Source organism: Pyxicephalus adspersus, chromosome 1 (assembly GCF_032062135.1).
Source record: "Pyxicephalus adspersus chromosome 1, UCB_Pads_2.0, whole genome shotgun sequence".
Taxonomy (NCBI): domain Eukaryota; kingdom Metazoa; phylum Chordata; class Amphibia; order Anura; family Pyxicephalidae; genus Pyxicephalus; species Pyxicephalus adspersus.
Window position 1 is genome coordinate 139254825 of NC_092858.1, and position 20873 is coordinate 139275697.

Genomic DNA, 20873 nt, shown 5'->3' on the forward strand with positions numbered 1-20873 from the left:
ACCAACCTAGCTTACTGAGTCCAATGATGTGGATGGATATATATATATATATATATATATATATATATATATATATATATATATATATAAATATATCATTTCTAGATTAATGATCCATACAGTAGAGTAAGGGAAAAATAGGCAGGAAGTGCATGCCTTTAATAATAAGTCTGCAATGGGAATGCTAATCTTTGTCTTGACATGACAAGAAAAGTATCAGCACCTTTCAACAGAAAAACTTCTTCCAAACTTTCCCAGTTCCAATAAAGTTGCATTGTTTACACATAATTCTGTTATCATTATCAAAAGCTCCTTTAAAGAAGCCATATTATATCTGATATCCAACACTGCTTTTATAAAATATCTATTATTTACACAACAACATTATATATTTTACTATACCTTTGCCAAGTAAACATTTTCACATTGAATCATAATAAACCCTACAGCAGCTTTCACCCTTTCTAATTAATCATTTAGGCAAATGAGGGGTATATACATCAACATGATGATGGAAAGGTCCACTTGCATTTTCAAATGTTGCAACTGTAATTTTAGTAAAATATTCAAGCAATACCTTGTTGGCTGATTTGCATAACAAAAGCATTTTTTTTTTTATTTACCTTTGTCATGGCATGATTATCACATAGCATGATGACGAGTTTATACAGAATATCTCTGTTGTGTAGCTCCAAGTAAACAGCTCATATAGAAAATGTCTCTGTCCTTTACATTTACAAGTATAACGCTGCTATACTTGAGGGTGCACAGTGTATGCATATTTATATCTGGCTACTGCATTATTTAAATGGTTGCCTGATAAGCACCACCAATACTAACTGCCAGTAATAGCCACAAATATCCAGTACTGTAAGGACAAGAGTTTAACCATTAAATATTAATTAGTACATTGTTTTCGGCATCTTAACATTGGCCTGGTATTTTTTTTTTTTGGCTCATAAGTACCAGTGCAAGTTTTATATAGCACCTAAATTTTCAAAACCATAAGTGAAAATGTCACCCACAGATTTTTGTCACCAATGATTATACCACAATGGGAGCACATTTTTCACAAATCCAAAACTAATTCTAAATTTCTCGACCTAACACCCATACATAAAGTTCATCCTAGTCCTTTATCTAACACTTAAATCCAAATGTTTGCTTAACTTAATAATTGAAGTTTATCAGAACCCATAACAAAATGTAATATGCAGCATACTAGTCCTCAGATATATGGTATTATTCATTTTTTGTTACTTTTATCTGAAAAAACTGTCCTAGTTTTCAGTGCTCGACAGTAAAACATACTTACCTGCTTGTTTACAATCTTCTATAAAAAGTACTAAACTTAGTGTTGGATACTGGGATACACCAGAACAGTGTTTCTTGGCATTTTTAACATTGGTGAACCCCTTGAAATAACTTTCAGGTCTTAGGGGAACCCCTGCTATAATGACTAAATCCACAGTTCACAGTACATTAGTATGGTGGCCAGTAGGAAGAATGTCTCTTACATTGCTGGCCAGTGGGATGAATGACACTCAGAACACTGGAATCTGTTAAACTGACCTGAGAGCCACAAACTTCTCAAGGAACCCCTAGTAACCCCTGGGGGAGCCCTGGTTGAGAAACTCTGCACTCAGAGTAATCCCAGCACCCCCCAAAGCTGCCAGAACTGAATGACCTCTGCATGAATGGAGCCAGGAAAATTGCAATCAGTAGGTTTATTTTATTGCAGAACAAACATTGCCTGCCCCTTTTGCAAAAAAAGGATCTGTGTGGTTGTAATTTGTAACCACTTTAAGGAGGAGCAGCTTTGTCACTTTCTATCCATAACTTGGAAGGGGGTGTGTTAGTCTAGAGATAGCTGGAAGAAATGTAACTAAAACAGTGCAAATGTAACTAAAACAGTATACAAATTTTCAGCTAACAAATGTTTGGGAGTATTTTTGCACTTTTAAAACCAATATAACCTAACACTGTTAATAGTGTATATTTACCAGACAAAAACAGAGCTAATTAGCAAAGATCATTGAAGATCACTTTTCTAGCATCCTAAGCCTAGAATTTAAGTCTCCAGCCTACATCCAAAAGCTAACACGGAGCTTGAGATTAACACCTAAACATTAACCTCAACCTACACCTTACCTTAAACCTCAGGATCTGCCAATATTTACTATTGTATAGTATTCAAATGCTGACATTTCTACGAATCCATCAATACGCATGCTGATTACAGGACATACGACAAAAGCCATATGCCAAAAGCAACTCAGACAACACCCAAACATCCATGCCAAATAAAAAGTTTTGGAAAACTACAAGATTACAGGATCTACAAGATCCACAAGATTGCAGACCATTATTTATTACATATTGTAATACATTAATTTGGGGTGGGGTTTTCCTTTAAAATTCATACAATTCTAAAAACAAAAAACAAATACCGAGGGGTAACAAGTGTACTTAAAGTTCATTTTGAGAGTATAGACTCTCTTTTGGTTGCACAAAGCCATACTGTGTTTATAGGATAGGAGTATTACAAGGAAGTTAGATACACACAAATGACTGCAGACAGCACTCATCTTTATATTTTATATACCCCAACACACTTACAAAGTGTGCAAATGATGACTTTATGATAGTTCAGCTGACCATACCCCATGTCCAGGCCTGCTGATTAAGGCATGTATAATCTCCACTGTAAGGAAGTAGAGAAATATTGGGGTGGCTGTGGGTGATAATAAAAATGTTTTTTGGCCACCATGATATCCCACTACAAGTCTGACCCAGACCGGTGAAAGAGGACTTCTTTTGGCTGTAATAGACTACCATCATTTGGATCTAGCTCTCTACCTATCTGAATAAACTTGTAAATGTCCTTCGATTTTCCTGTTTCATCATTTCTTGTGATATAATTTGCCTTGTTAGAATTTTCATGATTTTATCTGGCTAAAAGCAAACCTGGTGAAGAAAATATAGCCGCGCAGGTAACACACAGTAATATTATCAAGCAACATTATTGTTTGCTGGTTGGAATTTTTTTAGACCAATTGGCCATGAACATAAAGAAAAAAAAAAAACAGGCTGTCTGCAACTGCATCTCAAAACTAGAATTCTGCAGAAATAATCACAAAACATGAGTGTAAATGTGGTGGAAGGAACTTGTATAGTAGGATATCATACATTACATCTGCCTAAAACAAGATAAGCTCTGAATACAGCCCTGCATCCTTTAAAAAAATAAAATAAAAAATGAGCAGCTAAATTCAAAACCAGTATATAAAAAAAGAGTGACAGCCCAGATGGCCCCTGTTTAATAAATTAGTAGAACAGTAGTTTCTTGGTAATAAATTGTAAACAATATGGAAAATCCTACAAGAAATATTACACTGGATACACATAAGTCCAGAATATAAGTACTAAATGCAAAATAAACAAAAACAACATGTAATTTTTAAATACCTAATCCAAGAACTGCGTACATAAAAAACAACCCACATCATGGATGTATGAGATTTATAGGTAGTAGGAGGAATTTAAATGGTCATGTTCACATGTATAAAAAAAACATGTTTAGACCCAATAAGGCTATGGGCCTAGAAGAACTATGATGGCTTTGTAGTCTAGAAGAGATGGGTTTGTAGTCTTTTTATGTAATTCTGCATTTTATAAATCTGCCTCTAGATGGCCATGTAATGTCACACATACAAATGGACAAGCTAATCTCTTATTATTTTAAATATTCAGAAATGTGGTCAATGGGTCAATAAAAATATAGAACTTGCCAGAATACTGAAAACCTTGGTTGTATTTGTATTTTAGCCTGTTATAAATAATAATAATAATAATAATAACAATAATAATAAATATATGATTTACAAATAAAAAGTGCAACGATTCAGATACTTAAGCTTCACAGTCATCCTTCATCCAAACATATTCTCAGTAATAGGTTTATGTCACTGGGACCTGGAGACACACAACCTTTGGTACCTATACCAAGAACATCTATTAGTCACAGCTCTTTCACAAGAGCATTATACAGCTTTGCTGCTTTTAATACAACAGAGAATACTGACAAACCATTTGCTTAAACAATTGCCTGTTAATGGCATACCACCTATTGTATTGAGAAACATTCATTTTTCAATTATTATAAGGGAATATGGCCTGTGGGAAATAGCTAGTTTTTTTATCACAATTTCAGAATTCTAATATCAGGAGAGATGCATACATCCCATTGTACAATATTTCCCATTGCTAATTAAAAAAACACATTTTACATATACAAGTAAACAGTGCCCTAAAAGATCACTCCAGCAAAAGAGGTGTTCAGTAGATGTTAAACCAGAGGTTCACAGCTCCAGTCCTCAAACGCCAGGATCTGCACACATTTGTAGTGCTTCTCTGATAGACAGTAGGCAATGAATTTAGGAATGGTTAATGAAGAGTCAGAAAATCCAGTTCGCATGTAGCCCTTTCAAGGACTGGAGTTGAGGATCCCTCAACCAACAAATGTTTTTTTTTATCTCTCAGGGATAAAGTTAGGATATTAGGAGCTCTGTACTTGAGTTCACAGATCTGCCTACCTGCTACAGGCTACTTTTCCCACTGGGTTCATAATTTATTTTCTGTAATGCAGAATAGAACAGAAGTGGGAACACTCCAAGGTGGCTAGAAACAGAACCTGGAACAATAGTACAGAGATCCACCCTGGAAGCCAGGAAGAGACTCAGCCCAGCTGTCTCTTCCTATATGGGCAATATTTCCTTTTTTGTTAAAGTGACTTTTTGCGTTAATGTTTATGAAGATTAAAATGAATATTGTCATGTGTTTGGATCACTTAAGCATAATGTCCATTGACAGCACAAGCACACATGGCATTCGCACAAATCCAGCATCCATACGGATTACTCTAAATACATCAGCCAGGCACAGCATACACAGTGAATCTGCACAGACATACTCATTTATTGATGCACGGTAAACAACCAGAAGGGAAGTATTGAATACACAGCATTCACATACACATTGCGTGCCAAACAAAATGACCCACTCATTTACATTCTATACAGCCAATAGGTTCACTTGGAACCAGCCTACACCTGCACACATGTACCCACATCATTCATACATTGAAAAGAATCAAACATCCTGCTCTGACAAAGGAACAATGTCTGCAGAAGAGTCGCACAGCCATACTCACCAACAGGCTCACAGACAACTACCCTGTCCCCCGTCCCATAAATTGCCCCACTCCCTTGTCCACCCGCAACCCCTCACTTATCGCTTTGGAGGGTGTTGCTGCTGCTGCTGCCGCTGGGCTCTGGACAGCACCCTTAGGTGCCGAGTGCTCAGGAAGTAGATGCGAGCGATGAAACGCAGTGGAGCCCGAGGTGGCTGCTGCTGCTGACCGTTAGATCGCCCCAGAGGTGGCACACATCCTGGGGACTGGGCATTTGGACCCTGAAAAGGAGACAACACCTCTGCTGGGATCAACAAAGCAGGTGCCATACCGCATGGCAGAGGAGGCAGACGAAATACAGCCGGGGGCATCTGTGAAGGGGCAGCAGGGGAAGGGATAGATTGAGCACAGGCCTGGGGGGTCTGATCTCTGGGATTGTGGGGCTTTTCCTTGGGGTTGGAAGGCAGTTTCCTTTCAGGGGGCACTTTGCTGGTTTGGATGGGCAGTTCTCGGGGTCGAGGAGGCTGTTTTCCCCCTGGAGCCACATCTCGAGGCTTCATTTGAGGATCCCGGTTAGGGGGCATTTTGGTGGATTGAGGGGTGGGCAAGGCCTGCTTGGGGGGCTGTTTTCTGGACTGTGGGGGAAGTTCCTGCAACTTTGGAGCCAGGTTCTGGTCAGAGGGTAATTTGGCAGGTTGTGGGGAAACATCCCGATCAGGAGGCAGTTCCTGGTTTGGGGCTGAAGTGTCCTGTTCAAGAGTTTCTCCCAGAAGCTCAAGCAGCTTCTCATTCTGGATCCTGCGGATGTGACACTGAGCCCGAAGCAAGTGGTAAGAATCCAGGAAAACAAGGAGAGGGAGGGAGCCCTCGAGGAACAGCTGAGAGAGGGCCTGTGATAGATAAAAGACATAAGAGGGTAAGAACACACTATTATAGAGAAAAAGTCTAAAATAAACAATATTTACAATAATGTTGGTAAGTAAAACATGATTTGTATCACTAAAATTATAATATTACATTTTTGGGATGCCTACATGCTTTTGTCAGTGCAGGTACAGTGAGCTATGTACAGTACAGAGAATTCCCTTCCGGCATCAAATTAGATTGAATGGCAACTGCATAGTGTTCTTATTCATGAGGTCCAAATGTCAACTAGGTCAAAAATAGCTCTAGAAATGCCCTTGGTGCAGCTGGCATTGAAGACTGCACAAATGTATACTTATCATTTGGTTCCTATTCATACTAATCCAATCCAATTATTCATTATATGCTGCCACAGTAAAATCATTCTATGGTAAACACATTGGCCATGCTTAAAGACGAATGCAGCAGCTGTTACCTTTATGAGTGTGCAGTCCTTACTGCACTGAACTTGTCCTGCTTCCATATTTATTTTAAAAAGTGAATATTTCATTACACTAAATGCTTATCTGGTAGAAGTGGTCATTGGAAACCTATAGTTCTGATTATTACATATCTTTAATGCTGTGAGAACATTAGGCTCTAACAAGAACATGAGTTTTTAAAATATGTTATATAATAAGGGCAATAATCGTATTATGTGTGATAATGTTTTACAAAATTGTTTTTCATTTAAAGTTCATAAAATAAGTGTACATTGGATGTCTGTATTGGCTATTTAAATATGTAGAGTCAATGGGCCTGATTTAATAAAGCTATCCAAGGCTGGAGAGGATACACTTTCATCAGTAAAACTGGGTGATCCAGCAAACCTGGAACTACATTTGCTATTTGTTAGCAAATATTTTAAATTCCTGGACCAGATTCATCCCAGGTTTGCTGGATTACCCAGTCACTTATGAAAATTTCTCCTATCTTCTCCAGCCCTGGGGAGCTTTAAAAAAATCTGCCCTAATGTATCTTAAGGCTAAACCCCTGACACACCTATACTCACCTTCACTGCGCTCCACAAATGTTACATTAACACATTGCAGTCAAGTACATAGTACTTCCAGACATAGGACAGCACGTGACCTCTTCCCATAATCCTGTGTTCCAACATAAGGGCCAATCACCAGGTTAGAACGTCACATGTCCCATGACCGATTGACAATGATTTTAAAATGAATTATGCTTTAATAAAGCGTCACCTCTTAGTGTAGACTGCCTAAATTCTGCTCCACCCCTCTTCTCTCCCAAATCTTCCGCTCTCAGCCTGTTTGTTTCCACTAGAATAACACACTAACAGAAGGAAATATTGCACCACTGCCTTATTTCTGTAGATCAAGGGAAAGCTGGTGCCTGTAAGTGAACTAAGATCACATCACCAGATAACCGTTGTGGGCATAACCTAGGGATGCTGCAATACTGTGAATGCTCCAGCACAAGGTTTTCTTAGTCTATGGGCACCATTGCATGGACACGCTTAGTGTCAAACACTTTATTTTACATACCTTGTTATCACTTGTACAGTTGTGGTAAAGCTAAAAGATAACTAAAGCTGCTCAAAGATTGGCAAGGAGAATTATGCTGTTATAGTCATTGGCACTATTAACACGTCTTCACTTTCTTAATGCAGTTCCAGTGCTATTGACTGTAACAGTAAAGATTCTATTATCTATAATGAACACATATACATTAGCTACATGAGAAAAACACATATGTGAATCGGGTCTAAAAACAAGGGAATGGGACAATTCCAGTAGATGAAGTTAGAGTCAGAGAAGAATTAGGACATATTTTTACTTTCCCACCACCTTTCTTTAGACAGCCTCCCACGACTTAGAACTTCCACGACCACTGGTCCCCTCAGAAACCCATTTCCTTAACTACCACATCCCTTTCCTTCCAAAGAAACTTTAAATGTGCTCCTTCGTGTCCCCCTATCAACACCACTACTGTTTAATTGCGGTCGTGCAGCCCTCTTTCTCCCCTTCCACAGCCATCTTTAAACAAAACCTTTGTTTAAACCTTTAAACAAACCACCTTTTCCGAAACCACTGCTCTACTCAATGAAAATCTCCCCTTCCAAACTAAATGTTCTCTACACCAGTGGTCCCGAACCTTTTGCAGATCGCAGACTACTAAATATACAGACTCTGGACCGCACATGCGCGTGGAGCCGTGTGTCACTCAAAGGGGAATAAACTTACCCCAGAGTGACATCATTATGCCAGAACTCGCCCACATCCAAGCCTGCAATGTCTCTGGGAGACGTGGTCTGAGGCTTTGGCTAGTTCACCCTCCCAATCAGTGTTCTTTTTCTGACCCCACTGGTGGGTGCACCAGCCAGAGCTGTGGCCAGACGGCCATGGCCCACTAGTGGGACCGGGGGTTGCGAACCTCTGCTCTACGTCACGACACTTACCTTCCAGTTCCACAGCCACTGTTTTTCATCCCACTCCACAACCACTGTTTCCCCAATGCACACACTTTGTAATTCCCTTCTGTAACATTAAATACAGCTTATGTACAGTGGAGGTTTCCTTGAAAACAATGTTCTTAAGAGAAACATTAGACTCTTTCCTCAAAGCAAGGCAGTTCAGTGATTTACAGGTTTCAGTCCATTGCTTTCCACACAAGAGATATGTGGGACTCAAGCCGTAATTTTAAAATATTCATTCTGAGACATATTGGTTACTAGACGCACTGCTACCATATATACGTACGCAGTTCTCTGAGCATCTATCAGTTTTCAGAGGCACAGTAAAGATTCAAACTTTCCTTCCAGTATATGTCTAACTTTATTTTTATTTTGTTTGATATACAAGACCAACCCCATACCTACCCAAGTACCACATACTAGTTCCAAAGCAGTAATTCTAAATATTTTCACAGTATTGCCATAGAATCTCAATGGGATCTATGAATTAGAGACAACTGCTTTCAATAGAAAAAGTGTTTGCTATGTGACAGATAACTATTTGGTGTACATGTTACACCTATTAGAAACCAGACAACTACAAGTGTATCCCTCCCGGTGAAGAGACTAGCCTGTTCACAATTACACAATTCCCCTATTTAATGCAGGGCAATGAAGGATGCAGCTGGCTTTTGTCTACAATATGTGCCTTAGGGATGATCTAGTACTGACAAAACCTGTTCTTCATCCAGAAACCTTCTGTATGAGACAGTTCCTATTACAGGTTGACCCTCGTACTTGAAATTACACTGACCTCACATTCTGCCTCGGTACTCTGCAGCTCCTCCTGCAGGTGGCTGAGTGCAACATGTGGATTACATTCCTGCAAGAGGCACTCTGAAAAAGAAGAAATAAATAATTAGTTTCCTCTTGGCATATTCTGCTTGGGCTTTTACACTGGCTTCAATTTGTATTGATCTAGTAGGGTGATGTAGTGCAATCTACGAAGAACTGACCTACTGGTTTTCCAAACATAATACACATCAAGTAACATTTATATTTAACCAATACAGTTTCAATGGTTTCCCTATTCAGAATTTACATTTACTTTTATCTATGAACTGTGTCAGTACAGCCAGTACACATTGCTGACTTGTTTTTTAAGGGTGCTTACTCCAGGTTTGCCAATACGATCCTAATTTTACTACCTAATAAGCCACTGACCTGATCAAGCATTTATAATAGGAGAACAGACTTTTCATATTTCAATGGCTACTTGCTTGTTCCTGGTCTTTCACTTGCTAGAAAGTGAAGCCAGGATCAGTATTAAAGTTCCACTTAAAAGAAATTGCAGGGAATGTCCCTTCTGCAATAAAACTTAATTACCTGCCTGATCGCCATCTTCTTCTAAAGAGTGTAGAAAAGCGTATGATGCCGGGATGTGTCGGGTATGTCCTGGGGCTGCCGGGACTGAATGAAATTAGTTAAAAGTTAATGAAAAGGTAATCAATAAAAAGTTACGTCATCCCGGCTCGGCCGATCAAGATGGTAAAAGATTTGGGAGCAGAGCAAAAGAAGATGCCAGCGTCCACGTCAGGATGGAGAAAGGTAACTGCTATGAAAAATTGCGATCAGACAGGTAAAATTATTTTTTAATGGACCTGACTGGTCACAATTTTTTATTGTTAGAGTATACTATTAAATATTGGGATCCTTTATGTTTTAAAAAATGCAGCAATGGTAGTATCCATATACCTGTCTTGACAGGTTGTAGCTTCCTATTTATCCAGGTCATTATATACCTAGTAGTAGTTAGTGTCATTCAACTGGACCTCTGTTCTGTAAAGCTGAAGATGTTTTGCTACTCAGCTAGGTAGCTTCCTCAGATGAAAAATCTCCTTGGATGAGCAGCGAAATGTTTTCAACACTACTGGATGAATGCCACGAACTACTAGCAGATATTCTGACAGGTTTACGTGACTTCCCTTAATCACACAAGAGCATGCAAAAATAACACATAACATATGATCGGTACAATAAGACTTTACAAACTGTACAACTCTAATGTATAATATACAATCAGTATGTACATTCATGGTGTTTACTAACTTCAAGGATTGGGAACAAAAACACACTTGACTCCGATGTTATAATTGTTAAATAATGCGTTAGTTCCAAATATAATGGGTCTTGCCTGATATGTGATTTGAAAATGTCAATGATGCAATAAATAATGAGTAAACATACAAACAAATAAGAAAGAACAGATAAAAGAGAAATGAAAAAGCAAAAACGACCATCATCCCAACACAAACATTCCGGGTTGGGCCATCTGTCTATAAGTTTAAATGGATATCCAACCATGGCCCATTTCCATGACAAAGGTTACACATCCAAAATCTTACCTGGACCAATAAGACTTCCTTCACATCTCCTACCTATTTTGCAACTACCACTTTTACTATTTATTTTTAGTTCTACTAAAATGTCCTGTTAGCTATAAGTATGGCTTTATGAAGCTGTGCATAGATACGGCTGCTGGGAAAGAGCCAGAGAGAGTATAACTAAAAATGGAGAAAAGTCAACCTATTGTTCATATTGTTTCTCCCTGGCCTAATTTAACACAATGCTCTTCTAATCATGAAGACAATGTACCAGTGTAATTACACTACACATTCCTAAGGCCAGCAATACAACATTTTGTTAAACATCAGAACACAACCAATTTTAAGACACTATTTTATTTAATACAGAATTGCACTGTACCAAACATTTGGATCAAGGATCAGACTTTGACTCAACTGCCTAGCAAAAAGCTGTCACTTATCCCAACATATACGTCCAACTGGTTGTTAAGTCTTTAAGGACTTTTTCTCGTAAAGTGGCCTATTTCTTGAAAGGGTACATACACACATGCAATAATTGTCATTGAAAAGGATCTTTCACGAACGACTAACGACCAAGTGCTGTACATACTGTGCTGTTCTGCTCTCTCTTCCCTTCACTTGCATTATGATCGTTTATCGTCCATCGTCAGTGGATTTACCAGGACGGTCGTTCGGACGTTGGACTACGAGCGCTGTACACAGGCAAGATTCTTGTCTGATATCAGCCCTGAGCCGATTATCGGACTATTGCACGTGTGTACCTAGCCAAATTCTTTGATGTCTATAGAGGGTAATAAGCCACTTTGCTGGTCATGAGAATACTCTGAAACCTACACCCTTAAGTCAGGGTAACATATACACCACATTACCAAACAATCATAGAAACAACAATTCCCTAAGGGTCAACATAATATAAACCGAATAACCCCTGCAAGAGCACAGCTACTTCCCTCTAGGGTGCCAACCACATATACAAATATTTTAACTAATATAACAAAGTTAGTAGGAAAGCTTCTTATAGCCAATACATGGTAGTGCTTAAAACATGCAATGGTAAGGTTGGACCTAACCAGGTTTGAAATGGAGAGGCTCTTGAGTCTATAAGCCCAGTAGCCTTGGGTAGTTCTGGTACTATGCCACCAGACATCTCATGTTGGGTGCCCATTTACCAGTAATCTTACAACAGAACTTTCTAAAAACACTTTCAGAACAGAACTACCTAATGAGATCAAGATGTGAGGGGGAATCCATTTATAGTGACAAAGGCTGCAATTAAAATGTTGGGTAATGAAGACTTTGATCCTATTTCTTGTTTTGTTGCTGTGTGTAGCACATTATTCAGAGTTTCCCCTCACTCTCTGTCCAGGTAGAAAAGCAAATGAGGTAAAATCTCCACAATAGAAACCAAAACAGTGTTTTAAACCTGTTTTAACAATTTTACATTATCTATGCCATGTACAAATTAAATCTGATGTTCAAGTCTACTAGGCTTTAATATCATACTGCAGGAATGAGTCTTCTTATCCACTGAAACAAAGACATCCCTATAATCTGCTTTTATACCTAAACTTATACTTTTATTCTGCCTATTTATCCCTGAACAGTTACCCTTCTTCGTCATCAAAATAATCCAATATCCTCCCTGCCTGTCAATTTACCTTAAACAGTACAGTTCTGGAGACCTGAGAAGTGGATTATTGAAGATGACTGGAAATTGGTAAGCGTTCCTGCTCTCTTAATACCACTAAAAATATTCAATTGGTAATAGGCACAAGAGAAGTCCAAACGATTGGTGTTATTTGCCCGCTTTTGGAAATAAAAAATGATCAGGTCATTATTTCTCACTTTACGGACACCATGCAGCGCAAAGACTCATATAGGTAAATATGGCACAAAGACTCCAAGTGAAACAGAGGTGGTACATACCTACAGAAATTTCCAACACCCACTTCTCAGCAATGGGAGTGTTAAGAAGTGCAGAACAAGATTTTATAACCATCTCTAGGCTAGTCTACGCCAGTGGGCAGACAGCAGACATTTAAATATTTATATATTTACAAGCAGTTAAAAGCTTACTGCCCTCTGTCATTATAGGCACTGCTGAGCAATTCATCCTGAATGTTCACAAACAAGTAGTAAAGTCAGTCATGTCAGGTCTGAGCACTCTGCCCTTCCATCTTCCTGTGCACCTGCTCTATGTTTACATAAAATACTAGACGAATGGCAAGTAGTAAATGAGATACCCTTGGAAAATAGGGCCCTTTTAAGACTTTTAGTAAACTGCAACATTGTACCAACTCAACTGTACTTCTAAAACACTCTCATTCAACTGTATAAGCGTGGTTGTGAACCATTCTGTGCATGCCTTTGCATTTTATTTGGGTTGCTGCACAGTTCCTGGAAGCAACAAGTTGTTTCTTGCCATCTGGTTGCTTTTCTCAAGGAAGAACAGAACCACAAATGTGGGCAATGCATGTAAATGTGTTAACCTGCACTGTGGTTTGCCGCTCCTAGACAGATAGCGGTAGTTTGGTATGTGCCCGGGAACAGGGGCAGGGGCCAAACCTCAACTGCAAGCTTTGAAGACAAAATACTTTATAGTGGTCCAGCTACAGAGGTTAGTGAAGGCTTTATGGTTTTAAAGTGTATTTATGATTTGGAAAGAATATGCAAATGTTAGAACACCAGTGGCTTGGCTACATTTCTTTAAGTAAAATGAGAAAAGAGTTATTTAAAAATGATATAAATATATATATAAATGGGTAAAACAAAAAAAACACAGAAAATCATAAAATCAATGATGTGACTGGAACAATGACAAAAAAAGTCAGTTCTGGATGATCATTACTAGATTATATGAAAATGACTAATGTTGTACATCTTTACATTCAATAAACTTTTTATACAGACAAACATTTTAGACACAGATTGATGGAGGATAAAACTTACGGATTTTTCGTAGTTTCCCACGACAAGATGCACACGTCTCACGTAACAGCTGGTACTTAATTGCCAGGTTGGCTTTCCCAGTTTCCAAACGCGGGCGAAGTGACAAGTTTTTCTGAGCAAGCTCAAAGTTAGAAGCCAAAGAAGTTTTCCTCTCCTCTTGGAGTGCTTGTACCTAGGAGGGAGGTAAAAGATAAAGAGTCTAGTTGCAGGTTTCAGGAATGGAATATAAACATATATAGGTTAAAAACAGGTAACAAAACTAATATCAACAACATAAAAAATACATTTATTGTGAATACCCATTACATGGACCATGTACAGACCATGAGCTTGAAATAGATTTACATAAAAACACATTTCAGCCTACATTTAGGTCTATCTACAGTAAAACCAATATTAGGTGTCTCTTGTGCGTACCTTAACCCAACCACAAACCCAACACAAATGGCTTCAGCTTTTACTATCCAGCAACATACACAATTCATTTCAAGGAAAAACAGTCTCTTCAGGGTTATGGTCTAACTCCAACTGTTTAGTAAGTTGAAATGCTAAGCTGTTACTGGAATCTGTGTTACCTTTATTGTATTACCACCTTGTACGGTGATGCTTACAGTCTGATTGATTCTCAAAAGCACCTATGGCAGACTTCTTACTAGATCACAGCAATAAACTATACTGCAGTGGATTATTACAGCTATATGTTTCCTTGTTTGCACAAAGGCTTTGCAAGAAGTTCTCACAGTGTGACTCTCAGGTCAGTTTAACTGATACCAATGATCTTTTTTGGAATGCAATGTACACGTCCTCCCACACAAGGTACGGTTAGTTGTGCATATAATAATAATTTCAAGAGTTCCCTGAAAAGCTGAAAGTTATTTCAAGGGGTTCCCCCATGGTAAAAAGTTGAGAAACACTCCTATAAGGTATACAACGGTGGTTGGAATATATGGTTGTATTGATTGTGAGCAGGGCTGTGGAGTTGAACTCAGAGTCAGAAAGTCACAGTCTGCAAAAACATATCAACTGTGACTTCATAGCTTTAGTTAATAAATTGGCATCTACTAATATGTGGCCCAATAAATTCCACAGTTCCTTAAAGAGGACTTTTCTATACCTTCTCTATAAAAATTAAATAAAGTTCCTTAACCTTTGATATTATGTATATTTACTATGTGAAAACAGCCTTCATTGTCCTGAAATTGACCATTTATTGGGTAAGGGATGTATTGCACTTCTGCCCTTACCCTTGATATGGCAAACATGCTATCTGTGGTGAATTTTTCAACATAAGTTTCCTGATGACATCTGCACTTCACTGCCTGTCTATACCAGGTGACATGCATGAAGAAAATCTTGTGGGACCTCAGGTGAAGAGTAATGTGGAATTCACCGGTCACTAAGCTGTACCATTGTACAGCACACATACGTTACTTACATGACACTAAACTTAAAAAGAAAGGAGATAAAGGAAATTAAGGTATTTTTTCAAGAAAAACAAAATGTAAAAATAGAATATGATGCCATTTAACATAATAGTATGCCTGGAAGTAGGGCGTTAACATATATAGCTTTTAGGAAGCTATATAATAAAGTATATATATGGATAGATCCTATTTTTAAAAAATTCTGCTTTTCATATTTTTAATAGGCTATTTATATTGTCTTGTTTTATTCTAAATACCTGTTGATCCTGCCGGTGCTTTTGGTTAAAGCCTTACTTTCTGCTTAGGGCGACCATGCCACGATACTGCTGCTGAATGTGCAGTGTTGTCAGACGTCTGCTCACCAGAACTATTTGGCTAGGTGACATCATTACTGGCCATGTCCACCAATCCTCAGCTCTCTTCTAACTCTGGGCTGGTGCAGATGGGTGGTAACGTTGTTGTGCGGTTCCAGCTTCCTCACCACATCTAACCACAGCCACTGTACAGACAATACAAGCAACATCTCACGGTGGTGGTTGCCAAACATCCATCCAAACCACATTTAATGCTTGTTTATTTTCAATGCGCATGGTGGTATCAGCTGCCCAGGAACTCTCCCCGACTGACTAAGAACCTCTTTTGAGAATGTTAATTATTGGCTAAAATTTACCCAAAGTTTCAAAGACTTAAGAAGATAAACTTTCATCAGGGAACCCGGGTGATCCAGCAAACCTTGATTGGATCTCATCCAGGATTGAAAACATTTGCTAACAATTAGCAAATACATGCCAGGTTTGTCAGATCACCCAGGTTCACTGATGAATGTGTATCTTCTCCAGTCTTTGAAAGCTTTAACAAATCAGGCCGAAAGTAATGATGTCAAGAGAGCTTCCTTATTTCTCTCAGTTCTGTATTCAGAAGTACATTATGTGCAGACCTTTTGGAGAGAAACAGGCAGATATCTCGTCAGCTGCTGTTGTTGTTTAGGGTGATATCTACCTATGACCAGCTTATTATTCAATTTGTGTAGAATCTAACATGAGTTTGAAAGGAAAGAAAATAAAATTGTTTTTCCAAAAGGAAAGGAGAAACCTAAAAACCACTACTGACTTTTTCATAAACTTTTTACTTTTGACCCTGTTGATGTATGAAAACATCCAGCAAGTTCATAACTGTAAATCAAGGAGAATAAAATCTGCTTCTGCTGTCTGATGCTTCTCCTGTGAAACAGGTCCCAAAATAATTCTGGGAACTGACATTTTTATCCTGGCTCCTCCACATCTCTCACTGGTTCCTCCTGCTGACTCCAGGTATTCACTGGACTCCAGGTATTAGATACAATGGTGATGAGGAGGTCACCAGGAGAAACCAATGATCTTTACAGTGGACACTCCCGGATGTGGTAACTGCTGGAAAATGAACATATTACAACATTGGAGTGGTGTTTTCCAGCAGGAAAGATAAGTATTTTCCTTTTGTGTATGGCTTTGCTTTATGTCTATCTCTTTAACCCGTACTGAGGAAAATACAGACACTTGCATTGCTGACCTTCTTCTATTCTTCTTTATCATTTCACTATGCATTGCTTTCTGCAGTATAAAACTAGTCAAAACTATTAACCTACCGGTCAATATATGTGCAATGTTTTCTAGAGTTTATCTAACATTGTTGTCTGTACACAACAGAAACTGATTAGAGGATTTTATCACCAGAATCCAAGAGAAACATTTAACTGGCCATTGCTAACTTTCTACAGAAAAGGTTTTTTGTCTGACATACATCAATATCCTAAGATACTAAAAGAAAGCATAAAGTTAAACGAAAATTAGAATTCCCAAAATGCATACTGGGTATAGGTCAGTAACCTTAAAGGAATTCAATTGATTTGATTTACCATAACAGCCAAGTATCCAGTGTTATGATAACAAGTCACCTCCATAGTTTTCATTAAATCTCTGTGACTATAAGGACATTTCCTGCTCTGAGAATCCTCCTATAAAGTATATAGCTGGTTAGTTAGTAATGGTGTTGGGCTCAAATGAGTTCACAATACTGTAAAGTATAAGGAAACCAACAAAAGCGATTTTTATAAAGTGTATATAATAACAAAACCTTTTTTGTTGGAAAGAATAGGGAAGGGTTACTAATTCCATTAGTTTTTTATTTTCTGTCTTTGTCCTGCTGGGGAGATTCCCCTTCACTCCATGTCCTGGATATGGAACTGGAAGTGTCTCCAACATAAAAGGAATTCCATCTTAAAGCTGAAGTATGATCTGCTGATATTGTGCCTAGTTTGGCTCCTCATCTTCCACTTATCAACATGCTAATAACATTTTTTAAAGATTTCATTTTCAGTACGTACACCCTGATGCCATTATTAGGACTGTGTGTTTCATTATACAAATCAAGCAGATCATGGATGGTTGAAGAGGCCATTGGTGTACTCTGCAAAGCTTCCAAAAACATCACAGCACCCTTCCTCAGTACTTCTTTCAGTGGACTAGACCTTCCAGAAGTTATGGAGATATCTAAATACTTTGATAGTTAGGTGTTTGTGTGAAAAAAGGGCATTCCTAGGCAGACTGCATTAACGGAGACTTTATAATTGAAAGAACTGAAATCCAGGGAAAGTGGTGGGCCAGGGACTGTAAGGCTGGGGTTAGATGACGCTAGATGTCCTCCAACAATGAAATGCGGTGGGTTCTATCTGATTTACTGCAGCTTCTAATGTACACTGTGAGTAAGCAAATTCAGTCCAGTACAAAACTACATACAACTGTGCAAGACTGAATGCAAGGATGGAGCTCAGCTTTTAACTTCTATCACCAGAACATTCGTCTTCTTTGAATGATTTACCCTCTACATCTTGTTCTAGTGACAAGTCCCAGAACTCACTTTCTGCAAGTAATCATTGGGACAAAAAAGGTGTAGAATCTTCCAATTGGGGGCACTGACAGCTATAAAAATCAGACAGAGGGGCAAGTGATACCTAATAATAATAATAATAATAATAATAATAAATAATAATAATAATAAGATCAACTTTACAAATCAATTTTTTGTGTCTGCCACAGACAACACTTTAGATGTGTTTTACTTGGAGACCTCATCCTTAGCTGTGTGGTCACTGATCAAAAATGATTTGGACAGGATAGGAAATCCTTTACTTCTTAAACTTTTTTGCTGCTGCTAGGGCAGTTTTCATCCCAAAACTTTTTTAAGCTTAAATTGTAGGTGGTGGCAGCGGTGGCAGCCCCTGTATTGTGGCCCAACTCTTCAGTAACCACCCAAAAACAGCCGGTGGTTACTAAAAAGTGCCAGGTGGTGTGCCCAGCTAAATGGGGCTGGGGACAGCATTGCTGGGTATTGCTGACTTCACTTTGTTTCCTGTCCAGCAGACACAACAGGAAATGGGTGAAATTGTCTCCAAATAAAAGGACCCTTTTGGAAAGCATGGATTTCCCATTACTTTTTGCCAATGGCCACCAGGACAAATGGAAAGGGTGAACATGCTCACCAGGGACCCAGACCACATTAACACACTACAAAGAACCTACCCATTCTACTCCCCATCCAAAATAAAAACAATGGCTGGAGATACACTTTAATTTTAGGGTGCTGATGATAATTATTCAAAATGGTGACAGTGACTTGAAATTTAGGAATACATTATAATAAATATTGGTAAATCATCTCATTAGAGGCCATCAGGTGCTTCTTTTAGGAGGCCAATCCCATCAATGGAACACGAATATGAATATTTATTTTAAATTCTGTTTACATGCATAATATATATTGCGATTTTCACGTCCGCTGATTTATAAAACACTATACGTGAAAATCTCAATACACACACATGTATTTGTATAGATTTTTCCCCATGTAAACAAAGAACAGATCCCGATCAGCCAGCGATACATAAATCGGGGCAGAGGAGCAGACATACAACACGGAATGACATCTGTGTGTACAAACCAAGGAAGGAAATAAAAGCTCAGCTAACGACTAAATAGCAGAACCGGGGAGAGAATCAGTGCAAGTAAACAAACATATAAAACACACATAGATCAGATGAGAGAAAGACGGGAAAAAACCATGAATGACAATAATGAGGAGGAGAGAAAAGGGAACAAAGGAAAGATGTAAGGGGAGGGAGACGTAAAGAATAGACAAAAAAAAAGACAGACTGAGGGATCAGCTCACCAATACAAAAGCATGTCACCACCAGCAGGCCTGGAATATCATCACAAAACACTGGTGGAAGAAATGAATTGTATGGGAGATTGGATGGAAGCGTCCGTGTGTATATGTCAACGTATGTGGCGGCTGTGATTCACCAATAAACCCAACAAAAAGCTCGCACACACCGACAGGCCTGTGTGGTGAATGCATCACAAGAAAAAAAAAAACAACAACGCTACAGGTTCTGTGTACATCATAAGGCTGTGTGAGCATTAGAAGGATATGTGGGTGGTGCAGGCCGTGGTCCCTACATATTAACATGTAGTGTTATTGGAAGATACCAGAGCTTGGTGAATGGATGGGGGAAATATTTGGGGATAATGATGCTGTAAGGAGCGTGCACAAAGGTGTGGATGGTCCTTCATCATATGCCAGGCCTTTGGAAATGATCCATGGCACAGGAGTCTGGTGCCACTCTCTGTATTTACAAACAAGTCCAATGGCCGTGCAGAGGTTTTGTATGGAATAAACATGACAGGCGTGATGAAAGTATGACAGGTAATAGGAGAAGACATGGCAGGCCTAGAACAAAGCTGTGTGTAGGGTTCAGGTGTATGGGGTGGGCACCATGGATACAGCACAGGTAGGTGTCTGCATGGCTACATACAGCTATGGAGGATTTATTATGGCTTTGGGGTGGATGATGAAGGCAACAGGCAGGGTGCTGCAGCTGCTCAGGTGATGTATGGACATAGCAATACACACACATGTAATATAAATATAAATACATATATATCATAGACATAGGGAAATCCACCCAGCAGCCATGCTACCTGCTCGCTCAGGCGGACGATGCGCTGCAGTTTGCCTTCGTCCTGCAGGAGCTGCCGGAGCTGCTCGGTGCTCAGCACCCCGAATCGGTCCGATGGGCTTGAGCCGCCGCCGGCCTCCGGTGAAGGATCAGTGCGGGCGGCGGGCTTTGAGCTGCCGGCTTCCGTGGACGGGTGGGGGCGGGTGAGCCCCGGCTTGGCGCTTTCGTGCTCCGGGGACGGATGGGAGCGGCTCCCCGGGTTCATGCTGCCGGGCTCCGGGTCCACTCTCAATCCCGCGGTCCCCGCAGTCTGCAGCGGGGGGTGCAATACCCGGAGCAGCCAGCAGAGGGCGCCCGGAGCCTTGTGTATGTGTCCGGCTCGCAGTGTAATAGCTGCCGCCTGGAGCTGTGTCTGCCTATACACAGAGCTAAATATACACCATCCCTGCACAGGGAGAAATATATACCGGCCTATATGCTATATATTCATTATTACATGGCTTGATAGGCATCCTCCAGGGTGGCAGCCTGCCAGCACACCGCCTAGCAACTGGATAGCATCAGAAGTTTCATAACTTTAGTTAAAGGGCTTGAATGGAATGAGAAG

The 20873-nt window shown here is 39.4% G+C and overlaps 1 protein-coding gene across 1 annotated transcript; it reads right to left on the bottom strand.

Annotated features, from left to right (window-relative positions):
* Window positions 1–63: 63 nt before the first annotated feature.
* VPS37D (VPS37D subunit of ESCRT-I) lies at window positions 64–20531 on the bottom strand. The gene is made up of 4 exons (XM_072416131.1): window positions 20289–20531; window positions 13850–14021; window positions 9328–9410; window positions 64–6081 (listed from the first exon to the last, which is right to left on the bottom strand). The coding sequence occupies exons 1-4, from the start codon at window positions 20529–20531 to the stop codon at window positions 5290–5292; spliced, it is 1290 nt and encodes a 429-aa protein (XP_072272232.1). The 3' UTR covers window positions 64–5289.
* Window positions 20532–20873: the final 342 nt, after the last annotated feature.